General features: G+C 42.1%; 1 protein-coding gene across 2 annotated transcripts in view; it reads left to right on the top strand.

Annotated features, from left to right (window-relative positions):
• Positions 1-21,907, top strand: part of XRN1 (5'-3' exoribonuclease 1) — a 74,259-nt gene that overhangs the window by 16,808 nt on the left and 35,544 nt on the right. For both annotated transcript variants that reach the window (XM_049785869.1, XM_049785870.1), the window contains exons 13-25: positions 254-343; positions 3,520-3,676; positions 4,532-4,651; positions 8,465-8,634; positions 9,319-9,439; positions 9,532-9,630; positions 12,055-12,158; positions 14,838-14,969; positions 15,780-15,942; positions 16,704-16,817; positions 18,458-18,556; positions 19,973-20,088; positions 20,574-20,720. In XM_049785869.1, coding sequence (XP_049641826.1) covers positions 254-343; positions 3,520-3,676; positions 4,532-4,651; positions 8,465-8,634; positions 9,319-9,439; positions 9,532-9,630; positions 12,055-12,158; positions 14,838-14,969; positions 15,780-15,942; positions 16,704-16,817; positions 18,458-18,556; positions 19,973-20,088; positions 20,574-20,720 — 1,632 coding nt within the window. The remainder of the gene's footprint in view (positions 1-253; positions 344-3,519; positions 3,677-4,531; positions 4,652-8,464; positions 8,635-9,318; positions 9,440-9,531; positions 9,631-12,054; positions 12,159-14,837; positions 14,970-15,779; positions 15,943-16,703; positions 16,818-18,457; positions 18,557-19,972; positions 20,089-20,573; positions 20,721-21,907) is intronic.

Genomic DNA, 21,907 nt, shown 5'->3' on the forward strand with positions numbered 1-21,907 from the left:
ACCTATGTTCAGTCCCTAGCATCACATATAGTCCCCTTAAGTCATTGCCAGGAAGGACTCCTGAGCACTGTGGGGTCTGTATTCAAATTGTACTTGTAAACCTAAAAGTAGAGCTATCTAATTGATAGCTTTTAAATGCTAATCAAATAAAGCCTTTGTGAGTTAGAACATGATACCCGCAGATGTCATGCCCTAAAGATAGTAGCCTGTCATTAAAATGTTCTCTGATAAAAATATTCTTTTCTTCTTTCAGTGACTTCCTAGCTGATCAAGCCTTGTGTTATGTTCAGGCCATACAGTGGATTCTGCATTATTACTACCATGGGGTTCAATCCTGGAGCTGGTGAGCAAAAATGATCACCTTTTCTTAATAATTCACTCAACTATCATTTTATTGGGGGGATGTATTTTTTTTACATTCTATTTATTGTATTTTGTTTTGTTTTGTTTTGTTTCTGGGCCACACCCGGTGGTGCTCAGGGGTTATTCCTGGCTATCTGCTCAGAAATAGCTCCTGGCAGGCACGGGGGACCATATGGGACACCGGGATTCGAACCAACCACCTGTGGTCCTGGATCGGCTGCTTGCAAGGCAAACATTGCTGTGCTATCTCTCCGGGCCCTATTTATTTTTTGTATTTTTAAAAAGAGATACATAGTGCTAAGTTTAAATAGGTCTGAGTTGAAGTCTAACTATAATAACCTGACATGAAAATACTTAAATGGGGCCCGGAGAGATAGCACAGCGGCGTTTGCCTTGCAAGCAGCCGATCTGGGACCAAAGGTGGTTGGTTCGAATCCCGGTGTCCCATATGGTCCCCCATGCCTGCCAGGAGCTATTTCTGAGCAGACAGCCAGGTGTGGCCCAAAAACCCCAGAGCACTGCCAGGTGTGGCCCAAAAACCAAAAAGAAAATACTTAAATGACTTCTACCAAAGATCTTTTTTGTTTTTTGACCTTTATTTTTCTAAGAATTAAAGACTGTCTTTTTTTTTTTTTTTTAAGACTGTCTTGGGGCCGGAGAGATAGCATGGAGGTAGTGCGTTTGCCTTGCATGCAGAATCCCAGCATCCCATATGGTCCCCCGAGCCTGCCAGGAGCTATTTCTGAGCATAGAGCCAGGAGTAACCCCTGAGCTCAGCCGGGTATGATCCAAAAGCCAAAAATAAATAAATAAAAAGACTATCTTAATCAAATATGACAAAGTTTTGATAGTTATTGGGCTTGAATGATACGTGGTGGAATGTTCATTATATTCCTCTTTATGTTTTTGTGATTGAAAAAGTTTTTCTGGGAGCCAGAGCAATAGCACAGCAGTAAGGTGTTTGCCTTGCAAGCAGCCAACATAGGACAGACCCATCTGGTCCCCTGAGCCTGCCAGGAGCAATTTCTGAGCACAGAGCCAGGAATAACCCCTGAGTGCCGCTGGGTGTGACCGAAAAAGTTTTTCTCGGCTGGAGCGATAAAACAGGAGTAAGGTGCTTGCCTTACACAAAACCAACCCAGGTTCAATCCCCAGCAACCCGTATGTTCCCCTAAGCACTATCAAGAGTGATCCCTGAGTGCAGAGCCAAGAATAAACCCTGAGCATGGTCAGGTTTGGATCTCAAGCAAAATGAGCTACTTCATTGTTAAACTGAGGAGAACGTAGAAACCTGAATATAGTACAGATTTTCTGTATTTCTCATGTTTATTGTTTTCCAGCCAATTCTCTACATAGCCTAATTACCCACCAAAATAACAAGTAACAAGCAAAAGACATGATGCAGGGAAAAGTTAACACTTTTGTTTTGTTTTGTTTTGTTTTGAGGCCACAGCCAGTGACGCTCAGGGGTTATTCCTGGCTATGCGCTCAGAAATTGCTCCTGGCTTAGGGGACCATATGGGACGACGGGATGGAACCAAGGTCCGACCTGGGTCAGCTGTATACAAGGCAAACGCCCTACAGCTGCACTGTCTATCTGGCCCCAAAAAGTTAACACTTGAGGGTGACATCACTTGTTTTGATTTTCAGAGCCTTTCTACAAGGCTTTGTTTTAAATTATCAAGAAGCAAAACTTGGGGCCAGAGAGATAGCATGGAGGTAGGGTATTTGCCTTGCATGCAGAAGGATGGTGGTTCAAATCCTGGCATCCCATATGGTCCCCTGAGTCTGCCAGGAGCGATTCCTGAGCACCACTTGGGGGTTTACCATAAAAAAAATCCCCTCGGGACCGGAGAGATAGCATGGAGGTAAGGCGTTTGGCTTTCATGTAGAAAGACAGTGGTTCGAATCCCGACGTCACATATGGTCCCCCATGCCTGCCATGGGCGATTTCTGAGCATAGAGCCAGGAGTAACCCCTGAGCACTGCTGGGTGTGACCCAAAAACCAGAAGAAAAAAAAAAAGAATCCCCTCAAAATCAAAAATTGTTAGTGTAGGGGCCAGAGTGGTGGCACAAGTGGTAGGGCATTTGCTTTCCGCGTGCTAACATAGGACAGACCACGGTTGGATCCCCTGGCGTCCCATATTGTCCCCCAAGGCAGAAGCGATTTCTGAGCACATAGCCAGGAGTAACCCCTGAGCGTCACCGGGTGTGACCCAAAAAGCAAAAAAAAAAAAAACAAGAAAATTGTTAGTGTAATAAAAACTATTTTCAGTGTTAAAGCAAACACTGATATATGCTTTAATTCAGAGATAAAAGTTGTGTAAGGGTGTTGGTAAGCAGCATCCACATGAGCACAGACACTTTGTTCTCAATGGTAGAACTCTATTTTCCCAGCCATTTACAAATGCATTCCTTGCTCAGGGCTTACTCATGGCTCTGTGCTCAGGGTCACTCCTGAGAGGACTCGAAACCATCCGTGATGCTGAGGATCTAATCTAGGTTGACAAAGTAATCGTACATGGGTTCTATTTTATTTTTCTTAATGTTCTTTGTAAGTTCAAAATTTAGGCGTCAGCAAGGGGATTTCTTCTGAGAACTTTGTTTATGGGCGATTGCCCTTCCACTGTAACTTTACCTTGTCTTCTTTCTTTGCATCATTGTTCTCATAATTAAAAATAAAAAATATAAAATAATCTAGGTTGACAGCTTGCAAAACAAACACTTTATCTGTTGTACTGTCTCTTGACCTGAGCCTCAATTTTCTCAGTGCTGAATTGCCTAAGTTGTTCAAGTAGTAGAACTACAGGTAATATTGTTTGTCCCTGTAAAATTGTTTTTATTTTGTTTTGGCTTTGGGGGTCACACCTGGCAGCACTCGGTTGTTCCTTGCTCTTCACTCAGAAATGACTCCTGGAAGGCTTAGTGGACGGTATGGAATGCCAGGGATCGAACTCGGGTCAGCCACATGCAAGGTCAATACTCTATTCACCGTGCTATCGCTCTGGCCCTCCCCTGTAAAATTATTGCCATGTTTTGTTAAAATAGAATGAAAAAATAGATACTTGGTGTTGTTGTTTATTAATTACTTAATAATTAAAGGTAAATATGTGTGTGATACATTTTCCCATTTAAAACTTGATTTTGTCTTATAGGTTTTATCCCTACCATTACGCACCTTTTTTGTCTGATATCCAGAACATCAGTGCACTCAAAATCCATTTTGAACTAGGAAAGCCTTTTAAGCCTTTTGAACAGCTTCTAGCTGTACTTCCAGCAGCTAGCAAAAATTTACTTCCGGAATGCTACCAGGTGGGTTTTAAAAACAAATGTCCATTTTGATGTTTAAGAGCTGCTTCTACACCCTAGAAACAGTCCCAGATTTGTTAGTAGCCAAATAGATTTATTTTTCAGTTTCAGAAGTAGTTTTTCTTAAGTCAGTCCCCTGAAAAGTCATCTCTTAAATTAATGTGATTTTGTTTGAATGATGCAGACATATGCTGTAAACCCCTCAGAGTAGAGTTTATTTATATTTAATGCATTTAAGCAGATCTTTAGGGCCTAGAGGGTTAGGACAGCAGATAGGGTATTTGCCTTGCACAAACCAGACCAAAGTACAATCCCCAATCTCCAAATCTGAGAGGGAAAAATCTAGTTTTGCTTTCCTTAAAATTTTTAAATTATGGGCCAGAGAGGTAGCACTGCTGTAGGGCATTTGCCTTGCACGCAGCTGACCAAGGACAGACCTGGGCTCGATTCCCAGCATTCCTATGGTTCCCCGAGCCTGCTAGGAGTGGTTTCTGAGGACAGAGCCAGGAGTAATCCCCTAAGTGCTGTTGGGTGTGGCCCAAAACCCGTGTGTCTCCCCTCCATCCCCCGCATTTTATTTTTTTATTTTTTGCATTTTGGGCCACACCCTGTGACGCTCAGGGATTCCTCCTGGCTTTGCGCTCCTGGCTTGGGGGACCATATAGAATGCGGGGGTGGAGGGGATCGAACCGGGATCTGTCCTAGGTTAACACATGCAAGGCAAATGCCCTACCACTTGTGCCACTGCTCCAACCCAAAATAAGTATTTTTTAAATTATAAGGTGACATATTCAAAATTTCTGAAGAAACTGTTTGAATGAATTCTGTTTCTGTTATGCTAGTTTCTTTTTTCCACAGCATTTGATGACCAGTGAAGACTCGCCGATTATAGAATATTACCCGCCTGACTTTAAAACCGACCTGAATGGGAAGCAGCAGGAGTGGGAAGCTGTGGTTCTGATCCCTTTCATTGATGAGGTCAGTGTGTGGCCTCATCACCCACAGGATAACACTGGTTTATAATGCTGGAGATAATTAGGGTCTAGTTCCCCTCATTACATGTGTACTATGAAAGCACCGCACACACCTCCAGAGGCTGTCAGCCTTCACCATAGTCCATGGGGAACCTCACTTGGCCCTCCCCGGTAACCTCAGTTGTGTTGAAGTGCTTATTTTTTTTTTTTTTTTAGCTTTGTATGATTCTTTGCAGGGATATTTTATAGCCCATGAGTGAGATTATCTGGCATAACTCTTAACTCCTGGTTTATTTTGCTTAATACAACTCCATCCTCACCCCTACCCAACCCCTTCCATCCTTGTTGTAGCAAAAGGCAGTGTTTCATCCTTTCTACTCTTTATTTTTTGATTTGTGGGCCACCCCTGATGATGCTTAGGGGTTATTCCTGGCCCTGCACTCAGGAATCACTCCAAGTGGACTCAGAGAACCCTGTGGGATGCAGGCATTGAACCCAGGTCAGCCAGGTGCAAAGCAAGCACCCTACTGTACTGTCACCCCAGCCCTCATCCTTCCATTTTTTACCTGAGTACTATTCTCTTGTTGGGTGCTGGCATGTTTCTAGACTGACCATCATAAATAGCACTGCAATGGATACAGATATGCATCATGTATCTTTTTGAGCTAGAGTCTTTGTGTTCTTTGACTGGATACCAAGTGGGCCAAATGGGAGGTCTCCTTTGCATATTATGAGAATTAGACATCTTATCCCAATTCACTCTACCACTGTCAGCCCCACCCCTTAGAAAAGATTAAATTTGAATCAGAGAATTAGTAAGGCCACTTGCTTTGCATGTGACCAATACTGGTTCAATCCTCATCACTGTATATGGTCCCCCAAACACCACTAGAAGACTAGAAGTGACCCTTTATACAGAGCCAGGGTAATACCAGGCATGGCCCTGAGTGATACCAGGTGTGGCCTAAAACTGTTTAATGGTGGTCTTGGGGGCTACACTGATAGGGCTCAGGGTTCTCTCCTGGTGGTTCTCAGGGACCATATGTGGTGCTGGGAGTAGAAAACTGATTTGCTGTCTCTGTTGAAAGTATTTTACCCAACTGTACTATCTGAGACACAATTTTTTGGTTTGGTTTTGGTTTTGACCCACACTTGGTGGTGGTCAGGGGTTATTCCTGGCCCCTGACTCTGCACTCAGAAGTCATTCCTAGCAGACTCATTACCATATGGGATAGAGGGATCAAACCCAGATCAGCTGCATGCACGGCCCTACCTGCTGTGCTATTTCTTGCCCTTCTTTTTTTTTTTTATTAAATATATATTTTATTTTATTTATTTATTTATTTATTTATTTATTTATTTATTTATTTTTGGTTTTTGGGCCACACCCAGCGGTGCTCAGGGGTTACTCCTGGCTGTCTGCTCAGAAACAGCTCCTGGCAGGCATGGGGGACCATATGGGACACCGGGATTCGAACCAACCACCTTTGGTCCTGGATCGGCTGCTTGCAAGGCAAACGCCCTGTGCTATCTCTCCGGGCCCTAAATATATATATATATATATTTTTTTTTTTTGGTTTTTGGGCCACACCCTGTGACGCTCAGGGGTTACTCCTGGCTATGCGCTCAGAAGTTGCTCCTGGCTTCTTTGGGGACCATATGGGACGCGGGGGATCGAACCGCGGTCCGTCCTAGGCTAGCGCAGGCAAGGCAGGCACCTTACCTCCAGCGCCACCGCCCGGCCCCACCTAAATATATTTTTTATTTAAGTAACATGATCATATTTGGGTTACAGTCATAACCAGAACACCCCCCTTCACCACTGCAACATTACCCCCTCCCCCCTTCCCATCCCCTGCCTGTTTTCGAGACAGGCATTCTACTACATTGTTTTTTGTTTGTTTGTTTGGTTTGGTTTGGTTTGGTTTTTGGGCCACACCCATTTGACGCTCAGGGGTTACTCCTGGCTATGCGCTCAGAAATCGCCCCTGGCTTGGGGGGGACCATATGGGACGCCGGGGGATCGAACCGCGGTCCTTCCTTGGCTAGCGCTCGCAAGGCAGACACCTTACCTCTAGCGCCACCTTCCCGGCCCCTACTACATTGTTTTTAAGTTCAGTAAGTTGTATTATTTTCCTTAGAGTAAAAAAATATAGTAAAGGTGTGATAGTGGCAATCGCCAATGTTTGCATAGGTCCAGGAAAATGGAGAAAACTTATCTCTTGCCCTTCTGACTAACAATTTGTGTGTGGTGAGATGCTCAGGGGTTACTCCTGGCTATTCGCTCAGGAGTCGCTCCTGGCTTGGGAGATCATATGGGATGCCGGGGAGGGGGGGGGGGGATTGAACTGCGGTCCGTCCTAGGCTAGTGCTGGCAAGGCAGACACCTTACCTCTAGCACCACTGTGCCGGCCCCGTCAATTTTGTTTTTATTCATATTATCTGATTTCAGGCTTTTAGACCGGGTTTTGTCATGCTAGTTAGACTGCTGTTTTAACTCTCTTTGACTAAACATCTAAAATAAACTAAATTTTAGGTGATCTTATTAAAAAACTGAACTATTTGGTATTTAGTTGAAAGTCTTTTGGTTGAATTCATGTTTGAAATAATTATTTCAGGTTTTTTTTTTATTAAATTCACAAGTTCCTGTAGGATAGATGACAGGTTTTTAATCTTGAAAAAACAAAATGGTCGATTCTCTGCTCCTCTTTTCCATAAAAGCTCTTATCCATGTGTCAGAAACTGTTCTTCCCTACATTGAAGTAATATTTTCACAGGAATTTGCAGAGATTGCCAGTATTCACAAGCTCTTTGCTTTTGGGGCTTTTTTTTTTGTTTGTTTATTTGTTTGTTTGCTTATTTTGGGCCACACCTGGTGATGCTCAGGGGTTACTCCTTGCTATATGCTTAGAAATCGCTCTTGGCTTGGGAGACCATATGGGACACCGGGGATTGAACCAGGTCTGTCCTTGGCAGCCATGTGCAAGGCAAACACCGTACCGCTGTGTTATCACTCCAGCCCTTCACCAGCCCTTTGTAGTACTTTTTCATATAATGAAATTCAAGAGTTTGCTTAGTTAATATTTTTGCTTCAAGAATAAGATAATAGGGGTCCGGAGAGATAGCACAGCGGCATTTGCCTTGCAAGCAGCCGATCCAGGACCAAAGGTGGTTGGTTCGAATCCCGGTGTCCCATATGGTCCCCTGTGCCTGCCAGGAGCTATTTCTGAGCAAACAGCTAGGAGTAACCCCTGAGCACCGCTGGGTGTGGCCCAAAAACCAAAAAAAAAAAAAAAAGAATAAGATAATAGGGGCCAGAAAGGTGACACTAGAGGTAAGGTATCTGCCTTGCAAGCGCTAGCGTAGGACGGACTGCGGTTCGATCCCCCGGCATTCCATATGGTCCCCCCAAGCCAAGAGCTATTTCTGAGCGCATAGCCGGGAGTAATTCCTGAGCATCAAACAGGTTCGGCCCAAAAACCAAAAAAAAAAAAAAAAAAAAGGAAATCTGTGATATTTCCCCCCAGAATTTATGGGCCCGGAGAGATAGCACAGCAGTGTTTGTCTTGCAAGCAGCCGATCCAGGACCAAAATGGTTGGTTCGAATCCCAGTGTCCCATATGGTCCCCTGTGCCTGCCAGGAGTAACCCCTGAGCATCGCCGGGTGTGGCCCAAAAACCAAAAAAAAAAAAAAAGAATAAGATAATAGGGGTGGGAGGTAAAAAGAATAGATAATAATTCTGTATAGGGTGGGAATAGGCTTGTTGAGTCAGGATTTTAGACTTTCAAGAAACTATCTCTTCATCTTTACATTCAGAAGCGGCTGCTGGAAGCCATGGAGACTTGTAATCACTCCCTCAAAAAGGAAGAGAGAAAAAGAAACCAGCACAGCGAGTGCCTGAAGTGCTGGTATGATGGTGACACCAGCTCCACCTATGCCTCTCCCTGGCCAGAAAAGTTTCCTGCCATAGAAAGATGCTATGCAAGGTAGTGTGGCCAGAAATGCCCTCCACAACCCCCTTTGCTCCCAAATGATGGCACATAAGAAAGAAACCAGTTTCCAAGATGTTTTAGAGAGTACACAAGTACCTTCCTTAGGAGGATTTGAGGATTTTTATTCTCATTCAGTGTATGCTCAATGTATTATTTGACATGCTGTCCTTTTGCCCCTTGCATTTTTCAGTTATCCTCTCCCCAGAAAGGAGAATAAATTAAAAATTCTTCTATTTTCTTGCTTCAAACTAATCCCCTCTTTCTCCTCTTAATCTTCCCTGCAAATAATTCACCAAGATGACAACTGAGTTGCAAATAAGTGACATCTTTGTTATGATTTTTTTACATTGTCAGAGAGAAAGATGAAATAGAGATTGTAAAAGTCTTGGTCTTAAGCATAAAAAATATGGAGATTTTTGTAATATGCGTGGTACATTTCTTTATTTAGTGGATGAACATTTGGTGTTTAACTCATGGGAATATCTCAGTAACCCACAGACCTGGACCTGCAACAGAGAATATGACTATCCTACTTCATCTTCTCTTTGACTTAAAGGATGGGTTGTTATTTTCCTTTTTAAACATAGGGATGATTCTTGTAGAATAATCAATGGAATGTCCAAAAATGGATGTTTGGTATGTTTAAAATTTTAATCAATATCTCCATTTATTTTCTAGATATGAAATCATTTCATTAGATGCTTGGCATGTAGACATCAGCAAGAACAGAATAACCAGGGTTGACCAGAAAGCATTGTATTTCTGTGGGTTTCCCACCCTGAAACACATCAATCACAAAGTCAGTGGCTTTTTAGTTTCATAATTTTTCACTTTATTGAATGTGAAGGGTTGATGGAAAAATAATCTTTAACTTTCTGAATTCTCTTGAAGTTTTTTTTAAAGAAAAGTGGAGTTCAAGTGTTTCAGCAAAGCAGTCGTGGCGAAAACATGATGTTGGAAATATTGATGAATGCAGATTCAGATGAGGCTGTGAGTGATTTTTCATGTATTTATTAGATGTTTATTATGCACTAGCTGTAGGTTTAATATGCAGTAATTTCAGAAGGTTCCAAAAAAATAAGAATAAGGTAAAGAGACTTACACAACAGAAGGATATATCTGACTGTAACAATGAGCCAAAAATATTGAGAAAGGAAAGAGGTTTGTTTTAGGATAAAGACTTAAGATTCATGCCAGTAGTTTAGTAAAGGCTTGAGTTGGAGAAAAGCATTCTAGTTAACAAGATTGTGAGCTGAGAATTATAGTAATAAAAAAAAATTGAGATACATTATCTTATTTCTGTTAGCCTTTTTTTTTTGGGGGGGGGGGTTTTGGTTTTTGGGCCACACCCGGCGGTGCTCAGGGGTTATTCCTGGCTGTCTGCTTAGAAATAGCTCCTGGCAGGCACGGGGGACCATATGGGACACCGGGATCGAACCAACCACCTTTGGTCCTGGATCAGCTGCTTGCAAGGCAAATGCCGCTGTGCTATCTCTCCGGGCCCTAGCCTAATTTTTTTAACTGATTCGTTGATTAATTGGTTTCTGGGTCACACTCAGCAGCACTCAGAAGTTATTCCTGGTTCTGCACTCAAAAATCACCCCTGGTATGTTAGCCTATTCTTGATTCTGAAATTTTTCTTAATGGTCCTCTCCCCTGAGTAAATTATTTGATTGAAGGAGGGACTAGATAAACCTGAGAGAATTTATGTTGGGAAATAGTGTAGGTAAGACTGCAAAAAGATTATGTTCAAAGTACAGAGGATCTTGAATCTCGGTCTGAGAAGATTGGACTTTTGTTGTTGATGTTGTTGTTGTTTTTGTTTTGGGCCACACTCAGTGATTCTCAGGGGTTACTCCTGGCTGGACGCTCAGAAATCACTCCTGGCTTGGGGCACCCTATGGGGGGAATCGAACCTTGGTTCGTCCTAGGTCAGCCACTTGCAAGGCAAATGCCCTACCGCTGTGCCATCGCTCCAGCCCCAAAGATTGGACTTTTTATGACTGATATCATGAAATCAATATTGCCACAAATACTGTTTATGGCAATATAGTTTACTTAATTGCACCAAAATAAAATAAAAGAAGGTGGGAAAATGAAAAGCCAACAGACTCGAAGTTGGATTGATAGAAGTATTAGGTGATAAGGACATAAATTGTGAGACTAATCCAGGCACCAAGACTAAAGATATCCAGATGGATCCAGGTAGACAAGGCTAAAAAGATAGCTCTAGATAGATCCAGAACATCAACAGTAAATAAATCCAGATAGATCCAAACACCTAAGACTAAATAGATCCAGATGTACAATGCTAAATATAAATAGATTCAGGTAGATCTAGATGAACAGGGCTAAATAGATCCAGGTAGATCCAAATGGACATGGCTAAATATAAGTGAATTCAGATAGATTTAGATGCCCTAGACTAGATTGAGCCAGATAGATCCATAACACCAAGGCTAAATCCAGATAGATCCAGATGAACATGGCTAAATAAATACATCATTTGTTCAAACACAATGCTGAAACAGAGACCAGATATTCCATGACACTGATCTACCCAGCATATTTGCTAAAAAGTCATCTCTTCTTTCTGGAGTAGAGGGTCTCTACTAGAGCTGCTGGTTTGAGGATATGAATTGAAAGATAAATGGTGGGTGTTTTACGAGGTTGAGATATGACTGTAGTAGGGAAAAGGAATAGCACAAAACAAAATTACAGCAAAGCAATAGAGCTAAGGGAGAAAAGGAGGTGCCCCTGGCCCAGAAGAGCAAAATTGAGCAGATGACCTGGTTAGCTGAGTGTCTCGAGTATCCAGTCCCCCGGTTATGTTGTGCTTTTAGTTGATCCTAGTTCACCCTGTATCACATAGTTCCCTAAGATAACCTGGTATGACCTGGGGGTACCACTGGCCACTGCCAGAGTTGTCCTGGTTGTCCAGGTAAACAGTACTCAAGAGAAAAGTAGCCCTAGAAAACGTGCTTGTCAGCAGAAAGGGAGTTCTCCACTTAGGAAAGATAGTCAAGAGAACTAAATTTAGGGCCAGAGAGATAGTGCAGGTGTAAGGCACTTGCCTTGCATGGGGCCAACTCTGGTCTTATTACTGGTACACAGAGGGTTCCCTGAGCATGTCTGAGATAGGCAGAGAAAAAGGGAAGGAAGGGGGAAAAAAAGTAAATTCATGTGGGTAGAATGATTAAGGCGAAATATAATGAAAGCTGGTAGTGTAGGGAACAAGGGACTCAAGCGAGCAAATTGTTTTTAGTTGGTTTTTCTAATCAAGCTGAATTTTTTATACATATTAAATAGTTATCGGCACAAGCACATTTTTTATTGTTTTGCTTCTTTAAAGTTTTTCTTGAGGAAGATAAACTAGGGTATAAGTGACCTGTTAATGCTTTTACTTTCTTTAAGAGAATAGAGAATATTGCTTCATCCATACTTGGAAAGTCTGTCTTTGTTAATTGGCCTCATCTTGAAGAAGCTAGAGTGGTCGGTGTATCAGATGGAGAAACTAAGTAAGACTTGATATATAATCTTTCTTTCTTTTAAAAAAACTAAAGGGTGGATACAGGATCCTTAGGATCCAATGTTATATATGGTGAATAGAAAACTTATGTTTATTATTCATATGATCCTCTCCTTTCTTTTGTTTTTTTTTTTGTTGTTGTTGTTTTTGAGGGTTTTTTTTTTTTTTGATCCTCTCCTTAAAGTTTTGAGGCACTGTGCTTATAGTGCTGTCAATAATAAGAGTTCTGTGCAACATTTCAACTGTTCTACAAGTGCCCTTTCCCTACACTGTTGTCTTAATGTCCCATACCCCTGTCCCTCAACTCACCCCAATGTCCCATACCCCTGCCCCTCACCACACCCACCTGGTAAGCTCAGTTCTAGAGATCAGTTCAGTTTCTGTTGCCTTTGGGCATTTGTTGCTTTTTAGGAGAGCACTCTGTAAGTCTCTCCTTCCACTGTTATGTGATAGCCATCCATTGACAGCAAATTGCATGATTCATCTAATAATCGACAAGTGTTCCATTGTGTATCCATACAACTGTTCTATCTAGCCATCAGGTCTCGGGCACTTGGGTTGTTTCTAGATCTCGGTTATCATGAATATAATACAATGAATATAGGAGCACAGATGTCTTTTTGAAGTAGTTTTTTGCAATTTTGAGATAGATCTGAGAAATGGAATTCTTTCTAGTTCTTATGAAAGCACAATTCTTACTCTTTTGAGATATGTCCACATTATTTCCCAAAGAGATTAAATGAATCAACATTCCCACCAGTGAATAAGGCCTCCCTTTTTTGGTTTTTGGGCCACCCCTGGCGGTGCTCAGGGATTACTCCTGGCTGTCTGCTCAGAAATAGCTCCTGGCAGGCACGGGGCACCATATGGGACACCGGGATTCGAACCAACCACCTTTGGTCCTGGATCGGCTGCTTGCAAGGCAAAGGCCGCTGTGCTATCTCTCCGGGCCAGCCTCCCTTTTTTCTAATTTTAAGACAACACTCACTGTTTTTGTTCTTTCTTGTGTATGTACCAATATGTGAGATAATAGCTCACTGCCTGATTTTTATTTCTCTACTGTTTTTGTATTGAGGGTGCCACATCCAGAGGTGTTCAGAGGCTACTCCGATCTGTGCAGTCAGTCTCTAGCAATGTTTGGGTGTCATGCATGACTATTCCCAGCCTCTACTTGCCAGGTATATCTCTGGCCCTCTGAGCTATCTCCATGACCCTCTCAAAGTCTTAGGTAGAGTGACTACCTCATTTATTTTTCAAAAGTATTATAGCTACTTTTCATCCTTTGCCTTCCCTTATGAATTTTTGGAATAAATTGTTTTCTACTTACAAAAATAGTGATTTTGATAAGAATTGTAGGGCCAGAGAGATAGCATGGAGGTAGGGCATTTGACTTACATGCAGAAGGATGGTGGTTTGAATCCCAGCATTCCATGTGGTCCTCCAAGCCTGCCAGAAGCGATTTCTGAATGTAGAGCCAGGAGTAACCACTGAGCGCTACTGGGTATGGCCAAAAAAACAAACAAACAAAAAATACATATATATAAAAGAATTGTATGAGTTAGGGCCTGGAGTGATTGCACAGCGAGTAGGACATTTGCCTTGCATGTGGCTGACCTGGGTTCAATCCCCAGTCTCCTGTGTGGTCCCCATCCTGCCAGGAGTAATTTTGAGCACAGAGCCAGGTATTGCCCAAGAACAAATAAAAAAAGATATGTATGAGGTCTATAATTAATTTTATAATTAATTTTACATCTTTACTGTATTGGATATCTGGACCCACGTGGAATATATCTCTCCATTTATTTAAATCTTTGTTTCATTAACCTGTAATTTTTTTCATCATATTCTGTGCATGTTTTATTATTACCTAAATTGTACCTAAATATTTTCATCTCTTTTTGGAGCTTTGTAGATTCTATGATTTGCGAAAGTTTCCTAGTTAGAATAATGAAATACATTGTTTTCTGTATGCGATTTTATATCCTCAAGACCTTGCTACTAAACATGTTTCCTATATCTGTAGAATTTCTTTGGAGGGGTGCCAAGTGCCCAGAGGCACTTGGGTTACTCCTGGCTCTGTGCTCAGAAATTACTCTTGGAAGTCTGGGGGGGAACCATATGGGATGCCAGGGGATCAAACCCAGATCCATCCCAAGTCATCCACATACAAGGCAAATGCCCTACTACTGTGCTTTCACTTGGGCCCCTATCTGGAGAATTCTGTAATTACACAGTTGTTTCCTCTGAGTCATTTAACTTCATCTTGCATTCCGCATGATTTTTTTCCATTGGAAGCTACTTGTAATATCTTGATTAAATTCATGTTTGGTAAGAGTACTGTTTAGTAATTCATATTGCACTTTTATAAAACTATATAGTATTTTGATACTGTATGGCAAACTTTTTTGGAGGGTGGGCCACACCCAGTGACATTCAGGGTTTACTCCTGGCTATGCTCTCAGAAGTCACTCCTGGCTTGGGGGACCATATGGGACGCCAGGGATCAAATGGAGGTTCGTCCTAGATCAGCCACATGCAAGACAAATGCCCTACCGCTACACTATCGCTCCAGCCTATAGAGCAAACTTTTAATTTTGAAGTCTAATGTTTCTGGAATTCTGTATATATCAGAAATTTGTGGATAATACCTTGTTTTATTTTAATTAAGGTTTTACTTGGAGGAACCTCCAGGAACACAGAAGCTTTATTTGGGAAGAACTGCCCCACCATCTAAAGTGTTTTATCTTGGAGACAAAGAACAATCTAACTGGTCAAAGGAAGTTCAGGGAATTTCAGAATTGTGAGTATCATGAGAGAATTTGCTGTGATGGCCTCATCTTCTGACTTCTCCACCTTCTATGGTTTTCAGTCTGGCTACATCTTTACTCTGTTCTAAGAAGATAGTGAACACTATTTTTAAATAATGTTGGATTAGCTGTTACGCCTTGTCCAGTTAATAAAGTATTTCATGAAGTGAAAACAAGAAAAAAATTTTGGGGGGTGGGCCACACCTGGTGACACTCAGAGGTTACTCCTGGCTATGTGCTCAGAAATCACTCCTAGCTCAGGGGACAATATGGGACGAGAACCACAGTCCATCCTAGGTCAGCCCTATGGCAAGGCAAAGGCCCTACCACTGCGCCATCGCTCTGGCCCAACAAGAAAGAATTGAATACTAGACATGCCACTTAATATGTTGAAGCCAATGGCCTATGCATGTAAAGCTGCCATTTGTGGATCCTTTAGCTAAGAAGGTAGATATAGGGTCAGAATACTACCAGGGATAAAAGCTCTTGCCTTGAAGGGAGTAGACACATATCATACGCTAAGCCCTGCCAGGAATGACTCGAGGTTGGAGCCAGGATAAGCCCTAAACAGTACTGGGCATGACTCAGTCCTGGACCTCATAATCATTCCTTGTAGGGTTCTGGGGTCTATATGGGATGTTGGGGATTGAATCCAGGTTGGCAACATGCCAGACAAGCACCTTCCCCTCTATGCTTTCTCTCTGGTTTGTTTCTATTTAAGCCAGTGGTATAATGATGTATAAATACTAGCAGATTAGCATATATACATACTTAGACTTGTCTTTCACTCTTCTTTTTTTTAGCTACTTTAGAAGAAAAGGAATAATAATAAACGAAACACCTGCTATTGTGTATGCTCAGTTACTCACAGGCCGAAAATATCAGATCAGTCAGAAAGGTGATGTTCGTCTGGAGAAGCAGTGGTCACGACAAGTCCTTCCATTTGTTTTTCAAACTATTGTCACAGTGAGTCTCTGTCGGGTTACAAATCTATTTGATGTTGCAAATTGAATTGAGGAAAGACTTTACTTTTTGGGTCACACCAGGCAATGCTCTGGGGTTACCCCTGGCTCTAAGCTCAGAAATCGCTCCTGGCAGGCATGGGGAACCATATGGGATGCTGGGATTCGAATCACCGTCCTTCTGCATGCAAGGCAAATGCCTTACTTCTATGCTATATATCCAGCCCCAAGCTATTAATATTTTTTAAATAGAAGACTAAGTAATGTATAGTGGAACTTACTATTTAATAAAGAAGAGAATCCTGGAGTCTTTCAAAGGATTATCACCTGTTCAGACTCACTGTATGTGAAATTATGAACTTGTATTTAATTCCACAGTTAATGTGCACTTCTTAAATTAGTAAATACCAAAGGTGTTTTGTTTTGTGTGTTATCTTAGATTTGGAAAGGAAGCCATTTTAAAACAAGTTCAAGCATTTATTTTGTCCAGGGATTAAACTCAGGGCCTCGCTCAAGAAAGGCATGCACTAAACCTGCTGAATTGCATACAGATTGTTGCTGCTGCATGCATGTGATGATCCCAGAAGTAGGGGGTATAGGTGCCTAGAGTATATGGTGTCCTTAGCAGTTTCTGGGAATCAGAGCATATAATTGGAGTCTTGAAAGCCTTCTTCAGCCTTTAATTCTCAGAGGCAGCAATTCCACAGTGGAAAGGTAATGTGTAGAGACTGCAGTTGTGACAGTCGCTCTGCTCCTTCCATACAGGACATCTGTGCTTTTGACTCACGTTTCTCCAGCATCAAGACCTTGGGTGACTTGTTTCCTCCTGGGAGCATGGTCTTCATGCTTGGCTCTCCCTATTACGGCTGCACTGGAGAAGTGAGTACTAGATCTTATGACTTTATCATGTGTCTTTCTGGTTTCATGGTAATGGAATGCCTTACTTGACATCTTTACCGAGATAGATGAAGAAGGAAAAAACAAAAAAACAAGTGCTGTGGGCCAGAGAGATGTCACACTGGGTAAGGTGCTTGCCTTGTACAAGACCAACCTGAGTTTGATTCCTCTCTTGCATCCCTATGGTCCCTCTGGCATTGCAGAGCCAAGAGTAAACCCTGAGCACTCCCAGATGTGACCCAAGGAAAAAAAACAAGCAAACAAACAAATGTTAATGCTGCTCATTTGGGGCTTCATAATTGATACCAGCCAGGGGAACAGATTCCAGTCTCAGTGCTTGTGGTGGTATGAATCTGATACCAGATAACTTAGAGAGTTGACTGAATGTATAAATGTGGTGATGTTTTGGAGAAGTCCACCACTTTTGTGGAAGGATGTGTGAGTACCAGATGAGAAAATGCCAGAAAGCCCCATAAGACAGATTAACAATAAAGGCATGAATGTGATCTCAAGATGTGTGTGTGTATGTGTGTGTATACATGCCTACATCTGTCTGTAAATACTAGCAAAGGAATATCCTTTCTTCTAGTTGTCTCTGGTCATTTTGTGGGGGGGTTTAGGGAGTGCGAGTTTTTGAGGCCACATCCAGTGATGCTCGTGTTGCTCCTGGCTGTATTCAGAGCTCCACTCCTGGATGTGCTCAAGGGACCTTATGCAGTGTCAAAAATTGAACCTGAGGGGCTGGAGCAATAGCACAATGGTAGGGCATTTGCCTTGCACACAGCTGACCTAGGACAGACCTGGGTTATCCCCAGCTTCCATATGATCCCCTGAGCCAGGAGTGATTTCTGAATGCATAGCCAGGAGTAACCTCTGAGTGTCATCGGGTGTGGGCCAAAAAAAGCAAACAAAATATTGAGCCTGGGTTGACTGTGTGTAACAAGACAAGTATCCTACTCTCTGCTCTCTCTCGCCTTTTTCACCTATCAGTATTCCAGTTGAGAGATTAGCAATCTGGTAAATAACACAATATTTGCTCCTGGGCCAGATCCTGTCATAGTAAGAAAATTTTTATGAGGACATTTATTCAGATATAAAATTGAAATCTGATCAGCAATATTGTGTCCACACATATATACAAGCTTATCAGGAATTCTTTGGCTATTTGATGAATGCAGCAAAATAGCTAAGCATGGGGCCGGAGAGGTGGCGCTAGAGGTAAGGTGTCAGCCTTGCAAGCACTACGGCAGGACAGACCGCTGTTCGATCCCCCAGTGTCCCATATGGTCCCCCCAAGCCAGGAGCGATTTCTGAGCGCATAATCAGGAGTAACCCCTGAGCGTCAAACCCCCCCCCCCAAAAAAAAAAAAAAGAGCTATGCACACTGGACCCAGTAAGAGTAGTATTCCCTAGTAAAAAAGCTCATAAAAATATTTTTACACGTGTAATGCCTGTGCAAAGTAGATAGACAAGTATGAGCAATGTGTATATCTGGGTAAATGTTTCTCAAGTGTTCTGATTTCATTTAGAGACCTTTTGGTAGCTTGAAATTAATGTCAAATAAGTTAAAATCAGTAAACCATAGTGAAAAGAACTGAAACTTGCTGCTATTTCCTTCTAAGGTTCAGGACTCCAGGGATGTGATCCCAGAAGGCCGGATTCGGGTACTGTTCAGCATCCCTTGTGAACCTTCCCTGGAGACTTTGATTCAGAACCAGCATGTGAGTTCCACTATCTAGATTCATTCACACCCGTTGCACTTCTTCTTTTTTTTTGGTTTTAGTTTTTGGGTCACACTCGGCAGTACTCAGGGATTACTCATGGCTTTACACTCAGAAATCGCTCCTGGCAGGCTCGGGGACCATATGGAATGCTGGGATTTGAACCATACTAGGCAAATGCCCTACCTCCATGCAATCTCTCCAACCCCCTGTTGCTTTTTTTTTTTTTTTTTTTGGTTTTTGGTTTTTGGGTCACACCCAGCAGTGCTCTGGGGTTACTCCTGGCTGTCTGCTCAGAAATAGCTCCTGGCAGGCACGGGGGACCATATGGGACACCAGGATTCGAACCAACCACCTTTGGTCCTGGATTGGCTGCTTGCAAGGCAAACACCGCTGTGCTATCTCTCCGGGCCCCTGTTGCACTTTTAAAACCTTACCTAGGCTGCTTTTTGTCCTCCTAGTCCTTTGAACTGATTGCAGATTATCTTACTTCATATTGATTAAAGCCCCTTAGTTGGATCTGGTATATATTTTAAAATATCTGGCTGCTGGGGAAGCAGTGACTGAAATTTGAAATTTCACCATTAGTGTCTCATGGCTCCAGTTTTTCAGGGCATAACACACACCCTTCAGCTAGAAACTCAGTTCTTCAACCCTTCATAGAGCTAGCATAGTTTGTCCGGTACAGGTAACAAAAGTCTGATCAAGATATCCAAATCCTTTCTTGGTTAAGAAAGGAGAAAGCGGGGCCGGGTGGTGGCGCTAAAGGTAAGGTGCCTGCCTTGCCTGAGCTAGCCTTGGACGGACCGAGGTTCTATCCCCCGGTGTCCCATATGGTCCCCCAAGCCAGGAGCAACTTCTGAGCACATAGCCAGGAGTAACCCCTGAGCGTTACTGGGTGTGGCCCAAAAACCAAAAAAAAAAAAAAAAGAAAGGAGAAAGCAAGGGGCCAGCACAGTGATACAGCGATAGGGCATTTTCCTTGCACACAGCTGACTTAGGACGGACCGCAGTTTGATCCCTCAGCGTCCTATATGTTCCCCCCAAGCCAGCAAGCAGCCAATCCAGGACCAAAGGTGGTTGGTTCGATTTCCGGTGTCCCATATGGTCCCCCGTGCCTGCCAGGAGCTATTTCTGAGCAGACAGCCAGGAGTAACCCCTGAGCACCGCCGGGTGTGACCCAAAAACCAAAAAAAAAAAAAAAAGAAAAGAAAAGATAAGAAAGAAAAAGAAATTCTCCTTACAGGCTTTGTGAAAGGGAGGGATGGGATCTCATTTATTTTTTTAGATTGTTTAACTGCAACAATCCACTGGTTTAGTGATGTCTTGATTATCTCCTTATTTTAAAGGTTAAAAAAAAATAACACTTAATGCTTTATGTTTCCATAATTGACCTTTTTGTTTTTATATTTAAAGAAATATTCTATAAAGTACAACCCAGGATATGTGTTGGCCAGTCGCCTTGGAGTGAGTGGATACCTTGTTTCAAGGTTCACAGGAAGTATTTTTATTGGAAGAGGATCTAGGAGAAAGTAAGTTTATGTTAGACAAATTTGTATTAAGTGGCAGAAAAAAATTAAATGATAAAGTTAAAAATGGTTACTATTTCAGTATTTATTTTCTCATATGAAGTTCTCTGAATTCCCTTTCAAAGTATGCATAAATCCCTCTGATGGTGATCTTTCATCTATATGGCACTTTTTAGTTGGTTGGAAAAACAGTTCTTATTTTAGCTAACAAATTGAACCTTGAAAAAAGGTATCAGGTGGTGTGTGTGAATCCATTCTATTTTCCCTACATTTCTTTGAATCTCCTAATTATAACATGAATAAGTCTTGCTAACTTGAGTTTGAAAGCCTTTCCTCTAATGTTTTTAATGATGGCCGCTTTGAAAGTAAAACATGTAAACAAAAATATAGAAGAGCAGCCAAAGCTATAAACTTTTCTAAAATTGTGAAAACAAAACATTGATTACTGTCACAAAATTTTAAAACTTGTATGTGTGATTTAAATTCAGCCCTCATGGAGACCAAAAAGCAAATGTGGGTTTAAACCTCAAATTCAACAAAAAAAATGAGGAAGTTCCTGGCTATACCAAGAAGGTTGGGAGTGAATGGATGTATTCCTTTGCGGCTGAACAGCTTCTTGTGGAGTACTTGGAGAGGTGAGTACCTTCTAGGTCCTGGCAGGCATTTGAAACACAGGAACAAAACAGTGATTGATTATGGGGTTTTGGGTTGGGGGGGGGGTGTTTGTTTTTGTTTTGGGGCCATACCCAGTGAGTTACTCCTGCCTCTGCACTCAGAAATTATTCCTGGCTTGGGGGACCGTATGGGACACCAGGGGATCTAATCAAGTGTCCTAGGCTAGTGCGGGCCAGGCAGACTCCTTCCTCCTTGTGCCACCACTCCGGTCCCATTTATTATGGTTTTTATTGGTTTTTCTGTTATCACTTACAGAGAAAAGGCATTTCCTTTAATCAAGTGTGACATGAGTTATTGACATGACATGAGATAATTTTGTCTCATGGAGCCACTAGCAAACAAGAAGAAAAATATTTAAGTTAGTATTGCTGAAACTGAGAAGTCTAAGAAGAATTGTCCTTCCCTTTTTCTTTGCTTGTTTTTGTTTTTGGGTGACACCCAGCAGCACTCAGGTTACTCTTGGCTCTGCACTCAGAAATCGCTCCTGGCGGGCTCAGGAGACCATATAGGATGCTAGGAATCGAACCACCATCTGTCCTGGGTTGGCCGCTTGCAAGGCAAACATCCTAGCACTCTGCTATTGCTCCAGCCAGATGAATTGTCCTGATTTTAATGAAACTATTTCTTGACTTGCCATCATAAACTGTCCACTACTTTGCATGACTGTCAATAGAGGAAGATTGGTGTAGATAAATAAAACCAGTCAACGGGTTAAACTGAGTCTTCATACTCTAGCATGATAATTGAGTACTGTGCTAGGATGATTTGGTTTGATTGCTTAGATGGTCTCAAGATTCTGGATGTTTCTGTTTTGTTGTTTTTGGACCTCATCTAGCAGTACTCGGTGTTTACTTCTGGCTCTGCACTCAAGAATCATTCCTGGTAGGCTCTGGGGACTAAATGGAATGCTTCGGATAAATCCCAGATTGGTCTTTTGCTAAGCAAACTCTATCCACTGTATTATTGTTCCAGCCCCAGGACTCAGAATGTCTTACCTCATTATTGTAAAAATGAGAGTACTCAGATTATAACTGAATTACTTGGTAACTTGGAAGTCTTTAAGTACACTTCCCATTGTTCTACTGTCTTCTGATATTATATTTCAGGATCCTTGTATTCATTCATTCTCTAGGACCAATGTTATAAA

Source organism: Suncus etruscus, chromosome 13 (assembly GCF_024139225.1).
Source record: "Suncus etruscus isolate mSunEtr1 chromosome 13, mSunEtr1.pri.cur, whole genome shotgun sequence".
Classification (NCBI taxonomy): domain Eukaryota; kingdom Metazoa; phylum Chordata; class Mammalia; order Eulipotyphla; family Soricidae; genus Suncus; species Suncus etruscus.